This window comes from Gossypium arboreum, chromosome 8 (assembly GCF_025698485.1).
Source record: "Gossypium arboreum isolate Shixiya-1 chromosome 8, ASM2569848v2, whole genome shotgun sequence".
Lineage (NCBI taxonomy): Eukaryota > Viridiplantae > Streptophyta > Magnoliopsida > Malvales > Malvaceae > Gossypium > Gossypium arboreum.
Genome location: NC_069077.1, coordinates 282,322 through 305,591, shown reverse-complemented (window position 1 = coordinate 305,591; position 23,270 = coordinate 282,322). Strand labels below are relative to the sequence as shown.

Sequence of the window (23,270 nt, the reverse complement as noted above, 5' to 3'; positions counted from 1 at the left end):
CAGAAACATTAAATTTAAAAATCAACAGTACGGGAGAAAGGCCTCCCAACAACATCCGAAAACAAAATGTCTTTAATACATAAGAGGGTTCATAGCAGTTAACAGCAGAACCAAAATCGAACATGTTAAAGAAAATAACTAGAGAAGTTGAAAATACAATTATACCATATTATAAAGCAAAGTCGGCAAGGATTTTGGAAATGAAGAAAGGGCTGGCGATAGAGTGACAACTCAAGACACATTTTTGTCGGTGCCAACAGCATGGTTTAAGATGGCCAATCCGTAGGCTCGGTAATGCTCAGTTCGAAATGTTAACAATACCATAAAGCAAATTTTCCTTATATAGGGCGTAACCAATACCAAACCTCATAAAATCCGTAAAATATCCCTATGGAAGAGTAGTCTATCAAATACAAAAACAAAATCATATATGGATTAAATAAAAGTACTACAGTGACCTTTATTTGAATTGCATTTTACATTATTTACTCAAATAATTTCTATACATTAAATCAAAGAACAAATTAAATTTTCTATTAAAAATTTAATGTACATTAACATAAAATACACAAATAAATAAAATTTCTAACAAAATTTCTAATAAAATGACTAGTTTACACTTTAATCTAACATACAAAAATTAAATCGACCATTTTCTAAATAAAAAGCAAAATATAACCTACACTTCCAATATAGAAATCTCTATAGTACTTTTACCATATAAATTATTATTTAATATACATGCGTTCCACAGATCTCAACATGCGTTGAATTAACCATAATTAAACCAACACAAATAACAGATTTAATCAAACAACACAACACAAGCCAACACAAATTATTATATTATATTATATTACTATCCACAGAAACAAGAAATAAGATCTATTTGTCAAGTCGAGTACAAAGAAAAGAAAAAAATATCTAATACACCGCCAATGGTGAGACCAGTTGTTTACCCTTCCACTTTTCATCCAAACAACAAATTGCCCAGAAAGGGGAAAGATCAGGAATTCTCACCAGCAAACAATCTTGAAAAGCCATATTATAAACACAAGTTTTCAGTCATCAATCATCATCAACTTTAGAGGCCAACATAAACGAATCCCATATCACAACATTGTTGCTTTCTCTTGCAAGTTTACAGTATGGTACAACATTGATTGGTTTTCTTAGCCTGCTTGTAGAACATCTGTTTCAAAGACCACAATTATGTTCAATGTTAGCAACATAAATGGTTTTTCCAATTTAGAAAAGACAGTAGTAAGAAGTTCTAAAACAGAAATAGAATGGATGAGGGACAGAGTAAAACCGACACTACAATGGAAAACTAGTAATAAACATGTTAAATAGGGACGAAACACTGATGATGATTAGTAGAGTTTGATGTATATGTAAAATGGTTAATGCATGGGATTTTGTTAAGTGCCGCAAGTGTTACCTGAGACGCAGCACTCAGATCTGAACTCTTCTCAACTAAACTGTCCAGCCTCTCACCTCGTGCAAGCACACTATCAATAGTTTTATGCTGCATCAATAAAATAATTGTTTCAACGAATGCAAGAAAAAATAATAATCAGTCATACGCTAAGACAAGCATAGTAATTATTTCAACATTTCATCTTCAGGTAACATGTTTAAAAGCAAACAGTTGACAGAAAATTAACGATTGGGAAGATGAAAAACAGGCTGCTATTTAACCATTAGTCATTAGATCTCTGATGTTCCTTAAAAATCCTGAAGTCAAGAAAATAGAGAGAATGAGCATACGGTACTCATTAATTGCTCATGTGCCAAAAATATGAAACTATAAAACAATGCCAAAAATATGAAACTATAAAACAATCTGCTGAAGGTTCTGTAATAAATCCCACATGCAAAGAATGAACCTTCTTTTTCTTACCCAAATAGCCATTTAGCGGCCATATAGCCTAAACTTGAATATTTTACTAACATCTTTCTTCCCCCCAGATGCTATATGCTATAACATCAACAAAACCAGTTATGGTTTTCCTGATAACAGAGTAAGAATTAAAGAAACAGATAAAATTGCAAATTATACTCCGATTCATGCAACCCAAAAAGCACAAAACCAGTTCCTCAACAACACTCCTAGTTATACAACATCCATGATGATACTAACCAATGGGCGATGCAATATGCTATAACATAAACAAACCCAGTTTCGGTTTTCCTGATAACAAAGTAAGAATTAAAGAAACAGACAAAATTGCAAATTATACTCCTATTCATGCAACCCAAAAAGCACAAATCCAGTTCCCTCAACAACACTCCTAGTTATACAACATCCATGATGATACTAACAGGTTTGCTGTATATAAACAAATCTTTCTATATATGTTATCATTTATCAAAACACCAAAGAAAAAATAATTTCAATCTAAAGCATGACTTTTTCATGTTACACACCCAAGATTTAATACGAGTATGAATTGTCAACAAAATGATCATTCCAAGAAGATCCCAAGCTATGATATCTGAAAACTAAAGGGAAAGCATACGAAATCCTCAATCTTTGCATCAACACAGAATACTTACAAGGATGATTTTAGTTTCATCCAACTCCCTCTGAATTTTCAATAATTTATCCGCCTCTGCAGGGTCCTGAAGGTGGAAAGTGGGTCAGAAAAGGATTTTCAAAAAAACTTCTCTAAATCTCCAAGTAATATCCTTTAAATAGCTTCCGAGCACATTAAAACTAGAGCAAACACGCACGAAAAAGGAAAGAGATACCTGAAATTTGGTCAAAGCATCATTCAGATACGGCCAAGGTTGAGTGCTATCAGCTTGTGCATTTCTCCAAGACTCCCCAAAATTTTTCTGATATTCATCTAGAATCTGCCAAACATAATCATTAGAAATATAAAAAGAAAGATACAAACTATCAGAAAATTCTCACAAAATCGAAGCAAAGAATGGTAAAAAACATATGCATATCAAATGTGATATGATAATATGCGATCCACAGACACTTGACATCATCTTACACTCTTTAAGGCATTGTAAACACAATATTTTCCTCAACAAATTCATCTATCCATCTATACACTAACAGTCGTGCTAAGCAACAAGCATAAACATGACAAGTTTTAAAGTGAAACTAAAACAAAGTGTAATCATACTTAAAAGAAAATTTCAACAGATATCGATACTTTCTATATAACCAAACCAAACCAAACCAAACGAACAAGCCTTAGTCATAATATATTTAGGATTGGCTACAAGAACTAAAAGCTAAAATTTTGTTCACTTGGTTGCAGTAAAAAATATTAGAAGACAGTGAAGCATAAAGGAAATAATGAAACGGAAAGAAATGAAGCACTTAGTTTCTTTTACCTGGTTGAGAAGCGAAAAAGCACTTCGAACTGGATAATGATCATCCATAAATCCCAAGGCACAAAGTCCATTTCTGTTGTAAGCATGTACCTTATACTCTACATTAATATCACCAAAAAGACAAATTTAGAAGTTTCAGAAAAATACAAAAATAATTTCTCACTGTCTCATCAAAGTCAATCAAATGATACTCTCAAAAACCCTAAAAAGAGAAACGAAATCCACAAAAAAAAAGATCAAGTAAACATTCAAGGTCAATTAGTTATAAATCGTGAGGAAAAGCATCCGAATTATGGTTTCTGTTACTACTAAAATCTCCTTCAGGAACAGATCAAGAAAATTAACAACCTAATACAATATATAACACTAAAGATCTAAACAAGGTGTTACGAATCAAATCACTACAGATATTGATCATCAAGAAAACAAATACTATCCTTAAAACGCGAAAACAATAAACTAAAATCGTGTTGAACTGAAATGACTTACCTTCGTGCTGAACGGATTGGCGCTGACCAGAAGGAGTACGTTTAGCAACAGTTCGAGAAACGAAAACGATGAACTCCTTGACGCTTGACCTTTGGAAGTAACCAAAATGGCTCAAATCGGTAGCGTTCGCTAGTATTATCGGATCGGATCCTTCCGGGTTGCACTTCAGCACTACTAACGATGTGATCTTCATCTTGGATTTTTTTATTTTTTTTCAAATTTTTCTCTCAATTTCCCACAAAACAAGAACTTTAATAAAATAATAAATTTTATTTTCTTCACTTTTTCGCTCTGGCGATAACAAAATAAATGCTTTTTTTTTGTGTCTGTTTGGTTTCTCAAGTAAAAGATTCGTAAGAGGAAAGGGAAGAGGATAGTGGGGAATAAAGATCTGGTATAGCCGGAATTTTGTTAGACTCGTTGCAATCGCTTAGCTGGCTCGCATTTAATGTGCCGACAAAAAAAAGGTCGTAGGAAGTTTGATAGGTTATGACCGTTCATCTGTTTGATCCTACCATAATCTCGTTTTATGGCCGTTTTTCATTATAATTGTACATTTCAAGCTGGACCCGTTCAGTCTAGTTATACTTAATCCACTTAAGAGGATTGGATTTGGTCGGCCTGCTTGGATTGTATTAATAGCCCAAAGAAATTTACAAATCATATAAAGCATTTTTTTTTAATTTGATAAACTACGCGACCTAACTATTTTTATTATTAAATTACAAAATAATAATCTATTTATCTAACTTTTCATTTTTATCATTTAATTTTTAAAATTTCTTTTTTATCACCTGTCATTTTAAATTACTAATGATATAACAGTCATTTTAACCCTCAATATTTATAGATTGTATCAATTTATTTTACTTTTCTTCGTTAAAAACTAAAAACCTATCAATTAAATTTTATAGAAAATATATAAATTACAAAAATAATCAAAAATCTAAGATAACAATTTTCATCTTTCCTCATATTTTTAAAATCAACTATTAGTGTTACAAATAAAATAAAACTATAAAAATACACAATGTGTAAATGTTTATAATTATTTTCTTTTAAATTATGACTAAATTAATACAGTATATAAATATTAAATGTTAAAATTACTATTATGTTAATTTTAAAAATTAAATTTTTATTACTATTTAAAGGTTGATAATAAAATAATAATAATTAACTATTTTATAATTTTTTATAATTGAGTGATAAAATACCTATTAATTCATCTTCTTTTCCAATATTTAATAAATAATGAGTGTTTGTCAATAGTACAAGAATAAAATATTGTAAAATTGTATCTCAATATATGATAATGCTCTAGAATAACGTATTTTATGTATTAATCATGTGTTTATTCGAGCTTGATCCTACTAATTTGAGCTATTTATGTATTTTTATCTTTTAGGGACTGATTTGGAGGCAAAAGCAAAATTAAGGGATGTATGCTAATTTGGAGACACATTGGGTGATATGCGACACAGAAAAAGATTGTGCCAAAAGTGCGAGCGTGAAAGACACAAGGACTAAAAACGCAAAAAGAAGAGATTTTATTCTATAAGACTCCATTTTATTTATATTAGGATAATTAATATTAACTAATTATTAGAATTATTCAAATTTAGGATTTTATTTTAATTATCTTTATTTATCTTTAATTAAATGTATTTATCTTTTTAGAATTTAAGTTCAATTAGACTATCTCCCTAGCACTATAAATAGGGGGTGAAGTGACTCTATTTGAAGTTTATCCTTTTTTGTAAACATTCTCTCCCTGAAAGTTTAAGCTTTTGTTTTTTCACATTTTCTTTCAATAAAATCCTCTTTTTTATTCTTGAGGCCTAGAATCCGTACTTAGCATTCTCGACAAGTATTTATTATTTCTTCGCACTACGGGTTGACGCTTCCGTCCAAGGCGGCTACTTTGTATGTTTTGGAAGGATTACACAGTTGGTTCGTTAACTTATTGCATCATAAGTTGGCAAGCTAAAGAGACAAAATGACGTGGGATTCGCCATTGAGAAGCGTTAATCTAGCATAGATTACTGGTTAAAGTTAGATTCTTTAAAAATTGTAAGTCTAATCTTTAGAGCTAGTGATCGTAGGCGTCCTCTTCCACTATAACTGGCTTAAAAGCAAGTATTAAACCCAAGGCGGAATGAGACAACTGGAGGCTAGAATCTACCAATAAGAATTTCTTTTCCTTTAACTCTCTTTATTATTTTTATATATTCTCATCTCAATTTCCGTCATTTATTTAATTTCGTAATTTCAATTTAATTTAAATATTATTTTTATTTTTTCAAATTAAAATTCTTAATTCTATTTTTATTTTTTATTTTTTCAGGAATGTAAGTTTCTTGGCCAAAAAATTGTCTAAGATTTTAAGAAACAAGTATTCGTACAATCCGGTTCCTGAGGATTCGACTCTATTTTTTTTTTACTGTTATTTTTATTATTTTACAAGGAATAAAATATTTTTGGTGCTCTCAACGAATCGCATCAATATATAAATTTATATAAAATTTTTAAATTTCAGGTGATAATATTATATTCCTGTCATTATATTTTATATTTTTCAAGAAGTTAAAAATCAAAATAAATGTATTTGCTAAGATTAAGTGCGAAAGTGAATGGAAAATAGATTCAAGTCAACTGATTTTCAAATTCGAGGTAAAAATTTATATTATCCTTAAAAATAGAGAGTGCGAAAATAATTTATTTATTTTTCATGTAATAACTGTGTTTATATTTTGATAACGAGTTTCAATTTTAAATATCCATTTAAGCTATAATAATTAGCTAAGAGGAAGATCTAATGGATAGGAACAAATTAAAACATTTTGAGGTTTGTTTGTTGATAAATTTAGAAATTACAGTTGTTTATTGTCCAAATAAACAATCAAACCAAAAGAAAAGAAAAAAATGGGGTTTGAAAATAGAGGCTCAGATTCGCCTTTTTTCAGACAAGTGAAGGAAACAAGGGCCGGCGGCTGCAAGAAGCAAGAGTTTCTGACCCGCCAAGCAACGGCCTTGTTTTTTTTCCCTTCAAAGTCTGGTCTTTTATAAGCAAAAGACGACATCATCATCATCATAGCCTCATTTCGAGAGAGAAGAAGAAGAAGAAGGGAAGAAACAAAGAACAGAAACAGAAACAGAAGCAGAAGGCCATAATAATAGCGATGGAATATTTTAGTTGTAAGAATAAGACAGAGGTAAAGGGCTGTTGTGGATGAAGAAGATGGAGGAGGTGAAATCATAGGCTCCGCTGTCGATCAGAGGAGTTGGGTCAACCGCCCTTGTGAAACCAGCCACCTCCTCTGAGAGCAAAGCCTCTTTCTTTAACTAACGTGTCTTTCCAAACCCTAAACAACTCCCTGGTCCCTACCCACTCTGCTTTTATTTACCACTATTTTTTACCTTTACTCCTCTCCTGTCTTGTCCTTCTTTCTGTTTTTTCCACATTTATCCTCCTTCCATTTATTGACAATTTAATATTCTAAAATTCATATAAATTAGTATAATATTTATGAGATTAAAACTTCTAAACAAAACATAAACATAGGTTTTTATGAGCTTAATATCTGACAAGATTAAAAATGCCATTATTTCATCTATTCTCACTATGGTAAATGGAGCCAAAATTTAACTATTTGGTAATATTCTTGTCAATTTAATCATTTTAGATTGATTAATGATATTCGTGAAGTCGATATATTCAAAGAAAAAATTATTGATTCTAATAATTATTCCACCAAATAAAATCAACTTTTATAAATTAATTATTAATTTTTCATGATTCACGTAATTTTAAATCTGTTTTATAACCCTTTAGATTTGAGATATCAAACAAACAAAAACATAAATAATGTAGTGTGATTTAAAAAAAACAAAGTTAGCATTTCTTTATTATAATGAACAATGATGTTAAGTAATGGTATACAAAGTGAAGGTATAGAAAGTAATGGTGTCTACTAGTCCAGTCATCCATGTCACCTTGTGCGGGCATTACAACTGGAAAGTATCTCATTCATCAGCTCACCTTGTTTCCCACTACCTTTTATTCTAACTCCTAAAGCTATTCCAACCTTCCAACTCAATATAACCTCATTCATTTAGACCTAAAGTTGAAGTGAGAGAGTTCAACCCCATCTCCATGGCTTATCCTCTGAGCTGTCTATGGCAAATATGGTTCGATGATATTACTAACCATTTGCACTAAATATTAGACATAAACAATCGGACGGCAGAGAAGAACGGGTACTGAAGATGGCTGGTCTGGTTGCGAAGCAGCCGATGACAAGTGCATTATAGAAGTTGACGAGAAGGTCCATGGTCTCCCAACTGATCTTGGCATTCATTTGCGGATGCGTGTAAATGCCGATATCTTGTAACCTCAAGAGCCACTTAGCAAGAAGCTTTCATAGCTCAGGTGGTTAGAGCACCCGTTTAGTAAGCGGGAGGTCTTGAGTTCGACTCTCAATGAAAGCAGAGCGTTCTTTCTTACCTCGTCCCTTTTTTTCAAGGGCAAAACATCTAAAAATAGGGTTGCGGTATAAAATTAGATCCTCCTCCTTCGCCACTCACTAGGTTAGTTGTGGTTGCCGCTCTTCGTTTCATTCATTCCGAGGTTAGCCCCCTTCATTGGGTCTTTAAATCTTATTCTTGCTACTTCATTTCTTTTTGTGTTTTTTTCCCTTTGATCTTTAACTAAAGGGATCTGTTTCGTTGCCTTTGTCTACCAGGAAGCAGAGCTTACGATCACAACTTGAGGTCAAAAAATGTCAGGGTAAGTGAATACTTTTTTTCATCTCTAATAGTTCAAGGCCATGTTTATTAGAAGAATATCAATGGTATTTCCCATAAATTTTGATCTGGTTGTTGGGTTTGTTTTGTATCTCCATTTGATTTGAAATTGTTTGCATTTTTCATTATATAGGCTTTGGGTTTTGTTTGTTTAAGTGCGGAAATAAGTTGCTGTGGTGTTTTATTGTAATGATCATATAGGTTGCTTTGTATTTTGTTTGAGATGATCTGCATAGTTGGTTTCACTTGTTTGTTTTGTTCTAGAAATTACAATTACCGAACTCGAAAATTTGGATTTGGATTTCTTTTGGCATATAAATTGTGAGAATGAAATTGCATTAAGTAGTGTATAAATTAGTCAAAGTTTAATTTAAGTACTGTTGAGGGGAGGTTGGTCTTGGACCCTCAGACAGTGGAGGTGTTGTGCCCTGGGTGTCTATGCTCACTTTTATCCCCGTGTTCTGTTTCCTGACTCTAAGGAGAGCCCAACGGGTTCACGAAGTTCGGGTAGCGTCTAACCACCAAGGAAATGTGAGCATTTGGCCGTCCGTGGCTAAAACTGAGCATAGACACTTTGGGCACAATAGCTTTACTGTTGGAGGGTCCTAGACCAACCTCCCCTCAAGAAGTATGTATTTGAAAGGTTTAAAATACATGAATTTCAAGTTACATGTATCTGTAGGAATCATGGATTTGGAAAATAATGATGAATGTTGCATTTATATTATTTGTTTTCGAATCATTCTATTTTGCTACATCTAGATATTAAGCCTTATTTGGATTCCATTTTTCCCAACATATATTTTTGGCAGCTTCACAACCCATTATGATCCCCCGAACTTCTGCTTCTGTCTTTATTTGTTTCTTTGAAAGATGTCATACTTTTTTATTCGGTTTTTAGTTTTTACTTCATCTATACGTGTTTACATTGTATTCTACCTTATTGTTTTTGCAGAGAAGAAGTTGCGGTTGCCCAACCGGACGCAGCAGCAGTCATTGGTGAGCCAATGGACATTATCACAGCCTTGCCACTTGTGATTAGGAAGTCAAAAGCTCACAGTGGGCTTGCTCGAGGCTTACACGAAGCTGCCAAGGCAATTGAAAAACACAGCGCGCATCTTTGTGTTATAGCCGATGACTGTGATCAGCCAGATTATGTTAAACTGGTCAAGGCCCTCTGCGCTGATCATAATGTTAAAATGCTACGTGCTCCTAGTGCCAAAGCTCTCGGCGAGTGGGCTGGTGTAAGTAAATTCTCATCACTCAGTTATTGAGCACGAATTATTTATCTTTTGCTTATGCAACCGAATTGAAAGAGCCATAACCCATTACTGTAAATGCTAAATGTGCTTCATTGATGCATGCAGTTATGCAAGATAGATTCCGAGGGGAAAGCAAGGAAGGTAGTTGGCTGCTCTTGTGTAGTTGTCAAGGTATGGACATATTTGTTGATCCAATCCATTTTTCTTTAACCTCATTTTTTTATTTGTATTTATGAATGTCGGGATTTATCTTATTCTTATCTTGCAGGATTACGGCGAACAACACGAGGCTGTCGAGGTTGTTCAGCAGCACAAGGATTAAGCAAATTAGAGGATGGTTCCCTTTATTTATTATTATTTTTTTTGTAGAAGCAGTTTTTTGTTTTGTGTTTTATGGATTTGATAGTGAACAACAGACCAATGATGTTGAGATTTTGTTTCTTTGAGAAATGTTGCAATGCTGAGTTGCTGCCTTGCTGGTGTGGTTGATTGAAATATATATAAATTCATGGGATTGTGGTTTTAATAAGTTGCTCTGATTTTTCATTGTTTTTAAGCTAAAGTATTAGAAGATGTACTATAAGCGGAATTGTATTTTATTGTCTTTAATTAATTTTGTATTTTAAATTAAAGAATAAATTGGTTTTAATAAAAATTAAAATTTTAATTTAATATGTAGAGATTAATTTATTAATTTTTAATAAAGAGGTAAAATACAATGTTAAATGGTTGTATTGTACTTTTACATTGTTTTTAAATATTGGCATTAAATTTAATGAATGTTTGAAATATATTCAAGATATAATTTTTAAATATATTCGGAATACATAAAAATATTGAAAAATAAATTAATATACTTTTGCCTACGTATTTATAAGAAAAATTACCAAAGAAAAATTTTAAAATTGTAATCGCAAATTTTATAAAATTTACTTTTAAGGAAATTGTATTTGTAGTTTTTTTTTTTTAAGATTGAGGCCAGCCAATTCTTTGATCTCCACACAACGTGGCGGTTCCCCATTGGTTGTTTCCAAACGCGTTGTACCAGGAAAAATTCTAATCAGCTGCGTCGCGCTCCACGCTAACCAAAAAAATTCAACAACCAATTAAAAAATATTAAAATTTAATTTTGGGGTCTTTGCTGTAGGGTTTAATAGTGAGCTTCGTCTCTCTCTTTCTCTTCCTCTTTCGCAGAAGCCGAAAAAGCACTCTGCTTTATTATCAATTTTTCTTTTTGCATTTTTTTCCACTGAAAAAATTCTATTCGTTGGAATTGAAAACGGGGACGGAACTTATAGGCTAACTATCTTTTTATTAACATGGAAGCGACGATGATTAGTAACTCGGAATTGAGCATCAAAGCTGAAATGGAGGAGCGTTCGGATCTTGGAAACGGGTCATTGGATTCTGCTTCTATCAGTTTTGACTTCTCTAAGAAAAAGATCGAGTTTCATCCAGCGAGGAAGCCCTTTAATGCGTTTAAAAGTTGCGACGATGGGGATTTTAGAATCGAGACGCTGAACACTGGGTCGGATACGAAGCGTGTAAACGGGGTGGGATCGGATCTATTGAGTGCTAAAGGAAGGAAGGCTGATGGGACGGATATGTGGGAGACTGGTTTGGATCCAATTCTCGGTTTGAAGATTAGTTTTCGTAAAATTGTAAGCTTTTATTTCGAGTTCTATTATCTTGGTGGCGTTTAGTATTTGCTTAATTTTATGAATTTATTCAAATTCCATCCTTTTTCTTGTCTTGTTTTGGATATTTTCATGAATGGTTAAACTGGGTTACTTCTTTGAGCTTGCTTCTATATAGAATACAGTTTTTGGTTTTTTTTATGTCTCTTTTATATCATTTGAGCTTTCTTGGTCTTCTGAAAATAATATGAAGTGTCTTCAATCAAATTAGTAAACTTAGTCTTCAGTGTTGGATTTTGTTGTTGTTATTATTGGAAAGTTCTAATATAGGTGTTTTTTTTTAATTAATGAAGCCACTAACAGGGTTTTCAAAATTGACAGGGTGCTGGTTTGGAGAACCTTGGAAATACATGTTTTCTTAATTCGGTATTACAATGTCTGACATACACAGAGCCTTTGGTAGCTTATCTACAAAGTGGCACGCATCAAAGTTCTTGTGAGCAAAACTATGATCTTTCGCTCTATTGTTCTTTTCTTCCTGTTATGCGGTACTATATAGACTAATGTTTTGATTTATGTGCATCAATGTTTATGCATATGGTTTTGGTGTTCCGGCCTTAATGCTAGTCTAGTTTTACATGTCATGTTTATGTATTTTATTTCTGATGATGTCCATGTTCCAATTGGTTTATGAAGGCCGTATTGCTGGGTTTTGTGCCTTATGCGCTATCCAGAAACATGTTAACCGTGCTCTACAATCAACTGGGAGGATATTGGCACCAAAGGATCTGGTCTCAAACCTACGCTGTATCCTTTTTGTGTGTCATGTCACCAACTATTCTGATATTCAGCTGAGGTGCATGAAAATTTTGCTTGTTAATCTCTACCCAACAGAGATTAGGTTTGGCAATGCTGTTAGCTATAAATATCTGAAATTTATTTGAGGGAGTTATTTGTTTAAACCTGACGTAGCATTGATAGTAGTGGCTAATTATTGTTTCACCTGATTTAAGACATTTTGCTCTTTAGTTACCGAACTTGGGATCTTAACTCATGGTTAGGCATATCTCGCAACTTCCGAAACTCTCGACAGGAGGATGCACATGAATACATGGTAAACCTGCTAGAATCCATGCACAAGTGCTGCTTACCTTTAGGAGTATCAAGTGAATCCCCTAGCTCTTATGAGAAGAGTTTGGTGCACAAGATCTTTGGAGGTCGCCTTCGTAGTCAGGTACATTTTTTCCTTGCTCAACTATGATCTGACCAAATTGTAAATAGTTCTGCCAGATCTTGACAATTTTGGACATGTTGCAATTATGCAAGAAATATTTGTGCACTTAATAAATATTCGAAGTTTGTTTAAACTTATTATAAAATGATGCTTCCACACAGTATTCAATAGCTTCTTGTTACTTCTTCAGGTTAAATGCATGCAGTGTTCTTACTGCTCCAACACATTTGATCCCTTCCTAGATTTAAGTCTTGAAATAGTCAAGGCAGATTCCTTGCATAAGGCACTTAAGAATTTCACTGCTGCGGAGCTTTTAGATGGAGGAGAGCGGCAGTATCAGTGCCAACGCTGCAAGCAGAAAGTTAAGGCAATCAAACAGCTGACAGTTTACAATGCACCTCATGTACTTACCATCCATCTGAAGAGATTTCGTGCATATGATTTTGGGCAAAAGATTGACCGCAAAGTTGAATTTGGTCCGACCTTAGACATGAAGCCTTTTGTCAGTGGTTCCAATGTGAGTAAGCTTTTGTTGAATACTGTTACTTTTCTCTGTCGAGTGTGTTTGTAGGCTATCGAATCCATTCTTTGTGAGACACAAAAAGTAGTATAAATAGAATAATGCATTCTTTTAAGGGGCAATGATCCTAGGAAGAAGTTTACTGTTCAATTGCTATTTATTCTGTTTGATTTTTTAATCCATTATGCAATATTTACAGCATTCTGCTGTGAGGAACCTAGGCTTGAAAAACTAAGTTTGTTGGACTTGGCAGGAAGGAGATTTGAAATACACTCTTTACGGTGTTCTGGTTCATTGTGGATGGAGCACTCATTCTGGTCACTACTACTGTTTTGTTCGCACATCAAGTGGCATGTGGTACTCCCTTGATGACAACAGGGTACTTGAAACAACTGTTTTCCTTTTAGAATTTTTTCTTTCTATTAGAATGCTAGTAGGGTTTATCAGTGAGTGGTGGTTATTGTCTTGTCATTTGGAAAAGGATCAAGATGCTGAACTGTTATTGACCATGTTATTTTTGCAAGCTGTGGAAGCTCATTGTTACCTTTGAGTCACGTGGCTTACTGTGCTATGTTTTTAAGTTGCAAGACATGTCCACTATTAGAACTGGATGGCTACTTCAACTTTTTCAAATATGACATGCTATATAGATTTATATCATTACATGTAACTGGATTACGAGAGATTTAAGGGTGGAGATGAAGAACTGTTTTTCTTTCTTATTCCATTACTTGAAAGATCCCTTTCTAGGAGCATTATTGTTGATCTTGGGAATGAGCCTTCTTATTTGTTTCAAATATAATGCAACAGGTTGTCCAGGTCAGTGAGAGGACTGTTTTGGAGCAGAAAGCTTACATGTTGTTCTATGTTCGTGACAGAAGAAATACTGCTTCAAGAAAAGCTCCTGGTATTCTTCAGAGGGATAACTTAAAAGCAAATGTTAATGGAAGGTCTGTTTTAAATCAAAATCTTAAGGAGCATATGCAAACTGGTTCCGTTGGTAAAAAGTTAAGTGCTTCAGGCACTTGTGCTGCTATGACTCCAAAGGTTACTGTTAATGGTGACTTGTCGAAGGAGACAATCATGAAGGAAGTGCCATCTCTGCAAAACCATGTAACGGCAGAAGGTTCAGTGCTTAAGGAGTCTATTTTCCCCCCTTTCAATGTACCATCAAAGGATTCATCAGAAGCATGTGCTTCAAATCTGGTTCAAGGTGAAGACTTGCAACCATCAGCTTGTTCTGTAGGTGGGAATCTTGGCAGTTCTAAAGCAGAAAATTCAACTGTTATTAGTGGTGGCAAAGATAGTGACTGCAATGAGAGGGGAAACACTGAAGGTGGTTTTGAAATCCCAGTGACCTTATCACCCAATTGTGGTGGTCTCCAGAACTCGGGCACTGAAAAGATCGCGAGTAAAGAGACCCTGCAGAAGGTAAATATGCATGTTTTATTCCCTACACAGGCTTCTCTCATGGGCAGCATTGGCACCTGTTTCTAATTTCTAAACGTTTATGACTGCAGATTAGTTTTGCTTCAAAGATTGAGGTTTCAAGCACTGTTGCACTAGAAGATTTGATAGAAAAAGCAGTGAAGAAAGTTCCTGGTAAAGCTCTATCTATGAGTACTACTAGTGAAACATCAAAGAATACTCAGGCTACTATGTCTCCAGAGAAGCCAATTTGTAACAGTAGTCAGGTGAATATATATCTTATTCAGTATTTGCCACTAGTAATAATAGTAGTACTTGTATATTGATTTATGGTTTTTTCCCTTACCATTTCCAGGCAGGAGATGTTTCCAGCCACAGTACCATTGATAAGACACTGAATGAGAGGGGAGACAATAGTGGCAAAAAGAAAATTTTCGAATCCCCTTCGAGCCTTCCAAATGGATCTTTGGAAATTAAAGCACCCTGTAAAAAGCCAACGAAGAAGCATCTGAAGCGTCAGCTTAGAAACATGCATATCGGTATAAAATTAAAAATTTTCAGGGCATCTCTGCACATGCACAGCAAGAAGAAACATAAAAAGAGCAAGAAACGCACATTAAAGGCCCATGTTCTTTTAAAAGATAATTTATTGGATAAGGATTGTTTTCCCTCTGATCTAGGGTCATCTACATCTGAGAAATTCAGCACAATCAGTTTGGGTTTGATTCATCATAGGAGGAAAAAGGCAGCAAATAAAAATGTTAACATTAACTCCGGTTCTTTGATGAATAATATAAATGGAGAAGTTAAAGAGAGGATTTATCAGAATGGTACTGTTCTTGCAAGTGATCAGCAAGCAGAAAGGAGTTCTGGCTCAGTCTTAGAAGCAAATTGGCATAATTCAAGAGAAATTGGTTCTTTTAAAGATGGAAAAACAGGCTCATCTCCAAATAGGCATGTGCTTACCAAAGGTCTAGGGGAGACTGCTGGTGCGTACTCGTCGAAAGTATCTATTTCATCAGCTGTTTTTGCCACGTACATTGAAATTCATTTCTCATGTAAATCATCTGCATTTATTTTTTGTTATGCTCCCATTCCATTCATGTTATTCTTTGGGCTGTTTTGCTTGCTGCAGTTGCGAGATGGGATGATATGGACCTAGTATCTCCTGCTCAGACCATAGAAGCAAATGATTCGGAAAGTAAAGGAATTGGTTATGTTCCAGATGAATGGTGAGTGAACATAGATGTATTCTTTATATGTTATGAGCTTCAACTGCGAGTTCCATTAAGATCCAGAAAAGAAAGTGCTTTCCTGATAACATTGCCTGGTTTGAAGCTTGTAATCTCCTAATGCCTGTTTAAACTTGTACAGGGATGAAGAATATGACAGGGGTAAGAGGAAGAAGATAAGGCAAAATAAGCACAAGTTCGGCGGTGCAAATCTTTTCCAACAAATCGCCACTAAGAAAACACAGTTTAAGAAGGCTAAGTTAGACCATTCTAAATCAGAAAACCTACCATTCAGGATATGAAGTAAATCCATTATCAATTTGGATCAATTTTGACCTCTCTGTCTGCTGTTATAGTTTATGCAGTAATTCTTGCTGTCTTGTTGACATGAGCGAAATTGTATTTTGTAACCAGGAGAATGTCTAAAGTGGAGAAAAAAAAACATCAGATAATTGTAGTTTTTCCTATTCCTTTTCCTTTTCTGGAGTTTCTTCATTATATAGTTTTAGTTTGGGACACACGGACGAAAAGGACCTGTTCTATGGAATAAAGAATTTGTCATAGTAAATTTTGGTCTACTATTAGTGTAGGTCAAGTCCAATGCTGCTAAATTTTAGGTTAATAATACTAACTTTTCCTACAAGTTGCCAAATTTACATTCGATGCTTCAAACTGGAAGCTATTTAACAAGAAAGCAGTAAACATCTATTCATTGGGACTGGCGTCAAAGCTTAAGAACATGTTTTTTTTTCAGTTGATTTGCAAACGTATTTAAAGCAATATGGAGGATCTTAGAAGTTGGATTGTAATTTTTTTATTGGAAAAATGAACAAATTAATCTATATGTATACTAAATTGAAGAGCAGTATAATTTTATCAAAACTTTATTTATTTTTATTATTAAAAATAAATTTTATTAATTACGTAAATTTTAATAATATAAATAGATAATTTTAATAAAATATTATTTTTAAATAGAGAACAAAATATAATCTAAGTTTAGTATAGTGCTTACTTTTACCAAAAAAAAAACATCTATTCATTGGTCACTGTTAAAATCTAGTACAGAGCTTAGCAGAACTACATAGTACGCACTACGCAACATACGGCTCGGAAACTTTCTAGGCTTTTTCAGACAATGTATGTCTTGTACTCGGTGAAATTGGATTGGACTGAAAACCTGAAAAGCCTCCAAAGGATTCAAAATTAAAATCCAAGACCCAATGCTTTAAGATATGCCGAAAGCCCAGTTATACTTTCATGGTTTTTTGGGTTAATTTTGTTTCAATCCAATGTTTTAAGCTAAAAGTGGAAAAATTCCTGCTTCATACTAGTAACACCAAGTTGCAGTAATGCTTGGAAGGATTTCTGTCTCGTTCAGACATAATTCAGTTTCCCTCGGCTGTTCTTTTTTTCTCTGTCTCGAAACATTTCAACTAACACGTCTTTTTTTTTTCTTTGTTTCCCTAAATTCCGCAATCTAAGCCAATACAGCTAAACGCACAAGCATGGCATAAGCCTCAAACTTTTGCTTTTAGCTCTTTTTTGACTTTGGGTTTTGTTGTTTGATCAATCAACATGTAGTTGTTGAAGATAAACAAGTAGATTGAAAGAGAGAAAGAGTGAAAAATTCCTTCGTTTTTCCAATTAAAATATGAGCGTTTCTTTGACTGTAATGACTTTCAACCTGCACGAAGATGAATCAGAAGATAGCCCAAATTCGTGGGAGAAAAGGAGGGATTTGTGCATAAGCGTCATCACTAGTTACTCCCCTATTATTCTTTGTACTCAACAAGGTATGCCCCTCTTCTTAATCTATACATTGGATCTTTGTTCTAGCTGTTTTTTTTTTTCTTGATTTGCATGATCTGGGTGTTTCCTAATTTGACTTTTGGAGGCTGGTTTTATGTTCTTTGAGCTAATCTTTAGAGCTTTCGATATTAAAAAAACAATTGATTGGTGAATAGAAACTGATTGAATGTGTTGGAGATTGATTCAAGCTGGTTTAAGCAATTTGGGATCGTCCTTTCTTTGCTGGATCTGAGTTTATTGTAATTGTTATCATTTTCATTTTGGGTATTTGCATTCAGGCGTTAAATCTCAACTGGATTATCTTCAGCAGGGTTTGCCAGGTATATAATCTACCAATTTTTAGCCTAATGTTGAGCAGTATAATCTATAAATCTTACACTCAAAGTATATTCTAACTACACCAGATAATGAGATTTAGAATTTCAGATTTATGCTTAAGCTTTGTTGTTATTGCTTGGTAAAAGTATCATATCATGGAGGCCCTTCTCTTAAAAAATTTATTCATTTTTACTGTTAAAAATTGGTCCTTGTATTTTAGCTTGAGATACACATACTAGGTGACACTATTTGGTTATTTTGTCAGCCATGCCAGTTTTTAACAATAGAAATGAATGAAAATTTTAATAGAAAAGACCAGTTTGCTCTTTGATCTAGTGTACAGTGTCTGATATGCTGATTTTTTTAGTAAAGGAGGCAAAATGTAATTTGACACTTAGTACAGTGGCCTCCATGGTATTTTTACCGCTGTTGCTTCTATAAAGTGTGTAAAAGTTCTACAAATTAAATTTCTGTCTCCTGTGATTATCTTATGACTCATGCTGAACATGGATGGGTTTGGTTTTTGACCTTCCATAGGTTATGATCAGTTTGGAATATCGAGAAAAGGGCCTCAGGATACTTCGGATGAATGTTGTACAATATTCTATGATAAGGAGAAGGTATCTTAGTAGTTTTGTTGATTTCCGTGATCAATTATTCCGGGATACAGTTTGCTAACATTTGTTTCAATGTTGATTGAAGGTAGAACTGATTGAAGGTGGAACATTTTGGTTGTCCGAGTCACCTTCTGTCCCTGGGAGTACATCATGGGGTTCTGTAGTTCCGTGTATTGCAACTTGGGCTATATCCTTTTATATTCAGCTTACCGCTTGTTGTTACCATTCATAGAAATCCATTGTGTTTATTTATTTCCTTAATGTGATGCACACACGTTCCAACTTAAGGGAGTTGAACCTCCGGGATTCTCATTCCAAGTAGTAAATACTAGCATGGATGAGTTCAGTCCTCGTGCTCGTAGACGAAGTGCTTTACTTACATGGCAACATATTGCATCCTTACCACCTAGCTTACCTGTTGTGTACTGCGGAGGATTTAACACACAGAAGGAATCAACGACAGGGCGTTTTCTTCTCGGGAGATCAAGGTATTTTTATTTGGTGCAAAACCTGTTATGTGTCTCTCAGCGATGAAGCAAATTCCAATGTTGCTGGCTGTTTTTGTATTATTTCTTTGCAGAGAGCATGGTGTGGTGGGAGACATGAGGGACGTGTGGCCTAATGCTCGGGTGAGGAAAAATGTGTCCCTCATACGCACTTATCACGGCTTCAAAGGTACCCTTTTATACTCCAACTGCTGCTTTAGTAGTGAGGTGTGATGATTCTCGGGACTTAAACAATTTCGTCCTTTCAGGTGACAAACAGGGCGCTCTTGAATTCCTTAAGTTGGTATTTCGAGCACTGTGCCTCTGTTGGGACCGACAAACTCAGGATTTACACATAGACTGGATTCTTTTCCGGGGACGATCTCTGATACCGGTTTTATGTCAAGTGGTCAATGATAACATGGATGGTTATTACCCATCTTCACACTATCCTATATTTGCCGAGTTTCTTCTTCCACGTACTGTGAGATTGATGGAACCACCTACAAGTACACAAGATGAAAACTAGAAAGCTATTTGTTTATAAGCTACAATTTTTTTTTTCTACTTTGAAGCTTGTCATATTTTCTTTGTTTATCAGAAAACAGGTCTGTGGCGACCGTGAATTATCCATTGCTCGACAAGTAATTTTTTTCAGTTGTAACAATGTCTTCTCATTTCTCATGGCCGGAAAGGTAGAGGGAAAAAAGGTGAAGAAGGCAATTCAAAATTGGTTCCAATTTGTCTGTTTTCGGGTCAATCACTTGGTCCAGGCAACGGATCGAGGGGGAATATGTCGAAAAAGAAGGGGGAAATCTGCAAATATTCAACTCTTTTGAACCTTTGATTGTTACATTCTTTTGGTTATGGAAATGAGGTGTTGTTATTTAACAAACAACTTTTAGTTGAAACACACACATCTTTTCACTTGCAGAAGGAAACATTGTTGCTTGTCTGAATCTTGTCTCTACCCAATCAATCATATAATCATGTATGGTTATCAAGTAAAATAAAAGTAAAAGACTTAATAATAGTGCTTTGCTGCATGGTATAGGCAAGCAAGCTCTACAACCGTCTGATGAACAAATTTACAATAAATGAAGATACGAAATAATGCGCAAAACTCATTCAAGGATCAGACCACCATTTCAGCTTCTCTAAGGCTAGTAGGGATCCCAATATCTAACCTCATGGTTGGTTTATATTGATCGGGCACATCAGCACCAGCCTGCACACAAATTTCCACCACAGCAGGGGCTTGCCCGTAGAAAGACCTGAGCTCACGCTGCAATGGCGGTCCGTTTACATCAGGCACATGCCAAACATATCTTGGAGGTATCAAGTCATCCACCACCGCTGATTGCCAACCGTGTTGCCCATTTCGTTGCTGGTGTTTGTGGGCACCACAGTTCTGTGCTTTGTGCCCTGAGGGACCAACATGCACCTCTGGGCAGTATCCACAAACCCTCACAGGATACATCCTCATTAGCTTCTTTGCACCTCTCCTCATCTGTTCCCATGCTTGAAGTGTTTCCTCAGCAAGTTGGATTTTTTCCTCTTGATCACGAGGAGCTACTATCTCTGTATCAAGTATTTCAGTCAATATGGGTTTCAAGGGAGGTTCTGGGACAGGATCTGGTAGTTCACTTTCATCAGCATCAACAAATTCACTTTTACCAATCCGAATGATTGGCTTTCTTCTCCTCTTTGTTGGAAATTCGGGAACTTCGACACCAGCTTGGATGCAGAGCTCAACAACTGCAGGAAGCCGAGGAATTGAGAATCTCTCATCATGACGTATACGCTTTCCAAGGCGATCATATAGGTGGTAGGAATCAACTGGCACGAATACATCTTCAACAGTTGCATATGTCCATTCATGAAGACCCTTACGGATGGAAGCACGGTGACCCCGACATGACTTAAATGGATGCCCAATGGGACCAACATGAATTTCATTACAATAACTGCAAACATGTGAGATCAAGAGATCACTTCAGCATACACATTGAAGGCTGAAATAATCTTACAAAGAGTCAGCCAATCACTTGCAAGACTAGCTAATGTGAGTAAGTGCAGTAATTAACGTGAAAAGTGAGAACATTGATATTACTAGGATACTAAATAATTTCAGCGAGAACATTGATAGCACCTCTAAGATGGCCAAGCGGCATACATGGCACTCATTAACTTTAATGCAGAAAGTGGTCTTAGATGGATTGGTAATAAAATGAAAAATATGTAGTAAGAAATATCATGATGTCAAATGCAAAATTTATTTCATAGGTGTATACTGTTTACATTACAACGAAAGAGGTTATTTTTCACTAAAAACACCATGCTTTTATGAATAAGGATGTTCGTAAGGACATAAGCAAAAAAGAGGTACAAAAACATACCGGCAAGCATGAACTTTCACCACCTTCAAGAGTTTCTTAAGATTGTTAATTAATGTAATCCTTTCATTGAACACATCGTAGGCAAGGGGTACTAGGCTTTTAACAATTAAGCCATTCTTTGGAGGTGGAACTGGTTTTTTAGGCTGGCCTCTGCTTTTCTTGAACCTCTCCCTAGCAGCTCGCCTCAGCTCCACTATGGGCACAGGGAAGGGCTTCTTCTCTTTCTTGGAATAATAGCGAGGCAAATCCGCATTTTGAGGGTGATCACATCTAATAACCAATGCACATGGTTGATGTAACTTTCTTGATGGTGCCATAGGCTTTGACTGAAGTTTGAGTTTCCCATTCCTATGCTGTGGAATGCACCGATTCCGAAAATATGCATAATATCAGTTAGTTGTATACTAAAACTAACAGAAAATTAGGAAACAAAGAAGAGACTCAAGAATCTCATATTTCATCTGGTATTAAAGAATGATGGTATTGAAATTACGATACTGCTGGATTCTATTAAACATGCCAAGGGTCTGAACTAGACAGTTGTAAGACATTTATAGTTAGATTACTCTCTAAAATCTACTTGTAAGTTAAATTTATTACCTGTGGCTGTATTGAACAAGTATAAAACATCTCAATAATTGGAATTTTGAATCAACCATTCTATTGGTTCTTGAACTGAAGCTTTATTAATTGACAAATCGAAATTCAAAGAGTAAGTTCAGTAGCTAAGTAAGGAGTAAAATGCAAACATACCTGGAAAGAAGAAAGTGAAGTAAGGCTATTGAGTTTCAGAAAATCAGCTCTGGAATGGTATGAAAGCATTGATGACCCCATTCTGGGAGGCAAACACACTAATTTACCATGAGACAGATAATTCTTGGAATTAAAATCCACCCCTGAAACCATAATTACAATATACTTTAAAAAAAAAAACTCGTATTTTGAGCTTTGATAAGCAAACAATAGAAACAATAGAACCCTCTGGTTGATTAATGAAATAAAGGAGAATGAATTGAAGAATGGAAACCCAGAAAATAGGCAAAGATGGAGAAGAAGCAAATGGATTTAAGAGAAGGAAAGAAAAGCTTACAGCAGCGCATTGAAGAAGGGGCAGCTGACATTTTTACATCAATAGAAATATCAGCGGTTGATTAACAAAAGGGCTTTCTGTTTTGTAAATATTATCTAAATTCTCAACCTTTCAACAGAATCAGAGATTCAACTAATAATAAGCCTATGCTTTTAACAATTAGCAGGCCATTCATATGGAAAATTTTCTTTAGTTTTAGCCTTATTACTCTTTTTGAAGGATCCACTAAGGCCCAAGAAGACAAAGTTGTATGGGTCCCGTGGCCTGCTCCAACATCCTATTTCTTCATGTAAAAGAAATGGAAATGTTGAAAGGATAAATGTCAAAATTATACTTCAACTTTGATTTAATGTGTAATTTAATATATGAACTTTGATTTTGATTTAGATATATACCTAAAATTTTAGTTTTGATTCAATCGTACATATTTAAAGGAATGAATACATCAATTTATTTTTATATTATATAAGTATAATTATTTGTGTATGTAATATATAAACACAAAGTAGTATCATATTAATAATTATTTTAGTGGTTTGTGAAAATTGAATCAAATGAAAAATAAAATTAATCAAAATAAAATT

General features: G+C 34.6%; 5 protein-coding genes and 1 non-coding gene across 6 annotated transcripts; 4 read left to right on the top strand and 2 right to left on the bottom strand.

Moving 5' to 3' along the window:
• Window positions 1-804: 804 nt before the first annotated feature.
• LOC108467540 (VAMP-like protein YKT61) lies at window positions 805-4,364 on the bottom strand. Its single transcript, XM_017768189.2, has 6 exons — window positions 3,847-4,364; window positions 3,358-3,455; window positions 2,755-2,859; window positions 2,560-2,625; window positions 1,442-1,528; window positions 805-1,192 (listed from the first exon to the last, which is right to left on the bottom strand). The coding sequence occupies exons 1-6, from the start codon at window positions 4,037-4,039 to the stop codon at window positions 1,142-1,144; spliced, it is 600 nt and encodes a 199-aa protein (XP_017623678.1). The 5' UTR covers window positions 4,040-4,364; the 3' UTR covers window positions 805-1,141.
• A 3,899-nt stretch (window positions 4,365-8,263) lies between these two features.
• Window positions 8,264-8,337, top strand: TRNAT-AGU (transfer RNA threonine (anticodon AGU)). Its single transcript has one exon. It is a non-coding gene; the product is annotated as a tRNA-Thr (tRNA).
• A 3-nt stretch (window positions 8,338-8,340) lies between these two features.
• On the top strand, window positions 8,341-10,443 carry LOC108468837 (40S ribosomal protein S12-like). The gene is made up of 5 exons (XM_017769698.2): window positions 8,341-8,476; window positions 8,592-8,635; window positions 9,608-9,896; window positions 10,020-10,085; window positions 10,183-10,443. Exons 2-5 carry the CDS (start codon window positions 8,628-8,630, stop codon window positions 10,234-10,236), a joined length of 417 nt encoding a protein of 138 aa, XP_017625187.1. The 5' UTR covers window positions 8,341-8,476; window positions 8,592-8,627; the 3' UTR covers window positions 10,237-10,443.
• A 578-nt stretch (window positions 10,444-11,021) lies between these two features.
• Window positions 11,022-16,533, top strand: LOC108469945 (ubiquitin carboxyl-terminal hydrolase 23-like). Its single transcript, XM_017771077.2, has 11 exons — window positions 11,022-11,575; window positions 11,933-12,047; window positions 12,248-12,358; window positions 12,613-12,785; window positions 12,976-13,302; window positions 13,559-13,684; window positions 14,116-14,736; window positions 14,826-14,999; window positions 15,089-15,722; window positions 15,869-15,965; window positions 16,108-16,533. The coding sequence occupies exons 1-11, from the start codon at window positions 11,234-11,236 to the stop codon at window positions 16,265-16,267; spliced, it is 2,880 nt and encodes a 959-aa protein (XP_017626566.1). The 5' UTR covers window positions 11,022-11,233; the 3' UTR covers window positions 16,268-16,533.
• A 706-nt stretch (window positions 16,534-17,239) lies between these two features.
• Window positions 17,240-20,095, top strand: LOC108469887 (uncharacterized). Its single transcript, XM_053017956.1, has 8 exons — window positions 17,240-17,761; window positions 18,056-18,097; window positions 18,633-18,715; window positions 18,798-18,897; window positions 18,984-19,200; window positions 19,293-19,387; window positions 19,467-19,706; window positions 19,799-20,095. Exons 1-8 carry the CDS (start codon window positions 17,620-17,622, stop codon window positions 19,843-19,845), a joined length of 966 nt encoding a protein of 321 aa, XP_052873916.1. The 5' UTR covers window positions 17,240-17,619; the 3' UTR covers window positions 19,846-20,095.
• Window positions 20,096-20,140: 45 nt separating this feature from the next.
• Window positions 20,141-22,826, bottom strand: LOC108469885 (APO protein 2, chloroplastic). The gene is made up of 4 exons (XM_017770978.2): window positions 22,687-22,826; window positions 22,350-22,492; window positions 21,597-21,949; window positions 20,141-21,164 (listed from the first exon to the last, which is right to left on the bottom strand). The coding sequence occupies exons 1-4, from the start codon at window positions 22,715-22,717 to the stop codon at window positions 20,333-20,335; spliced, it is 1,359 nt and encodes a 452-aa protein (XP_017626467.1). The 5' UTR covers window positions 22,718-22,826; the 3' UTR covers window positions 20,141-20,332.
• Window positions 22,827-23,270: the final 444 nt, after the last annotated feature.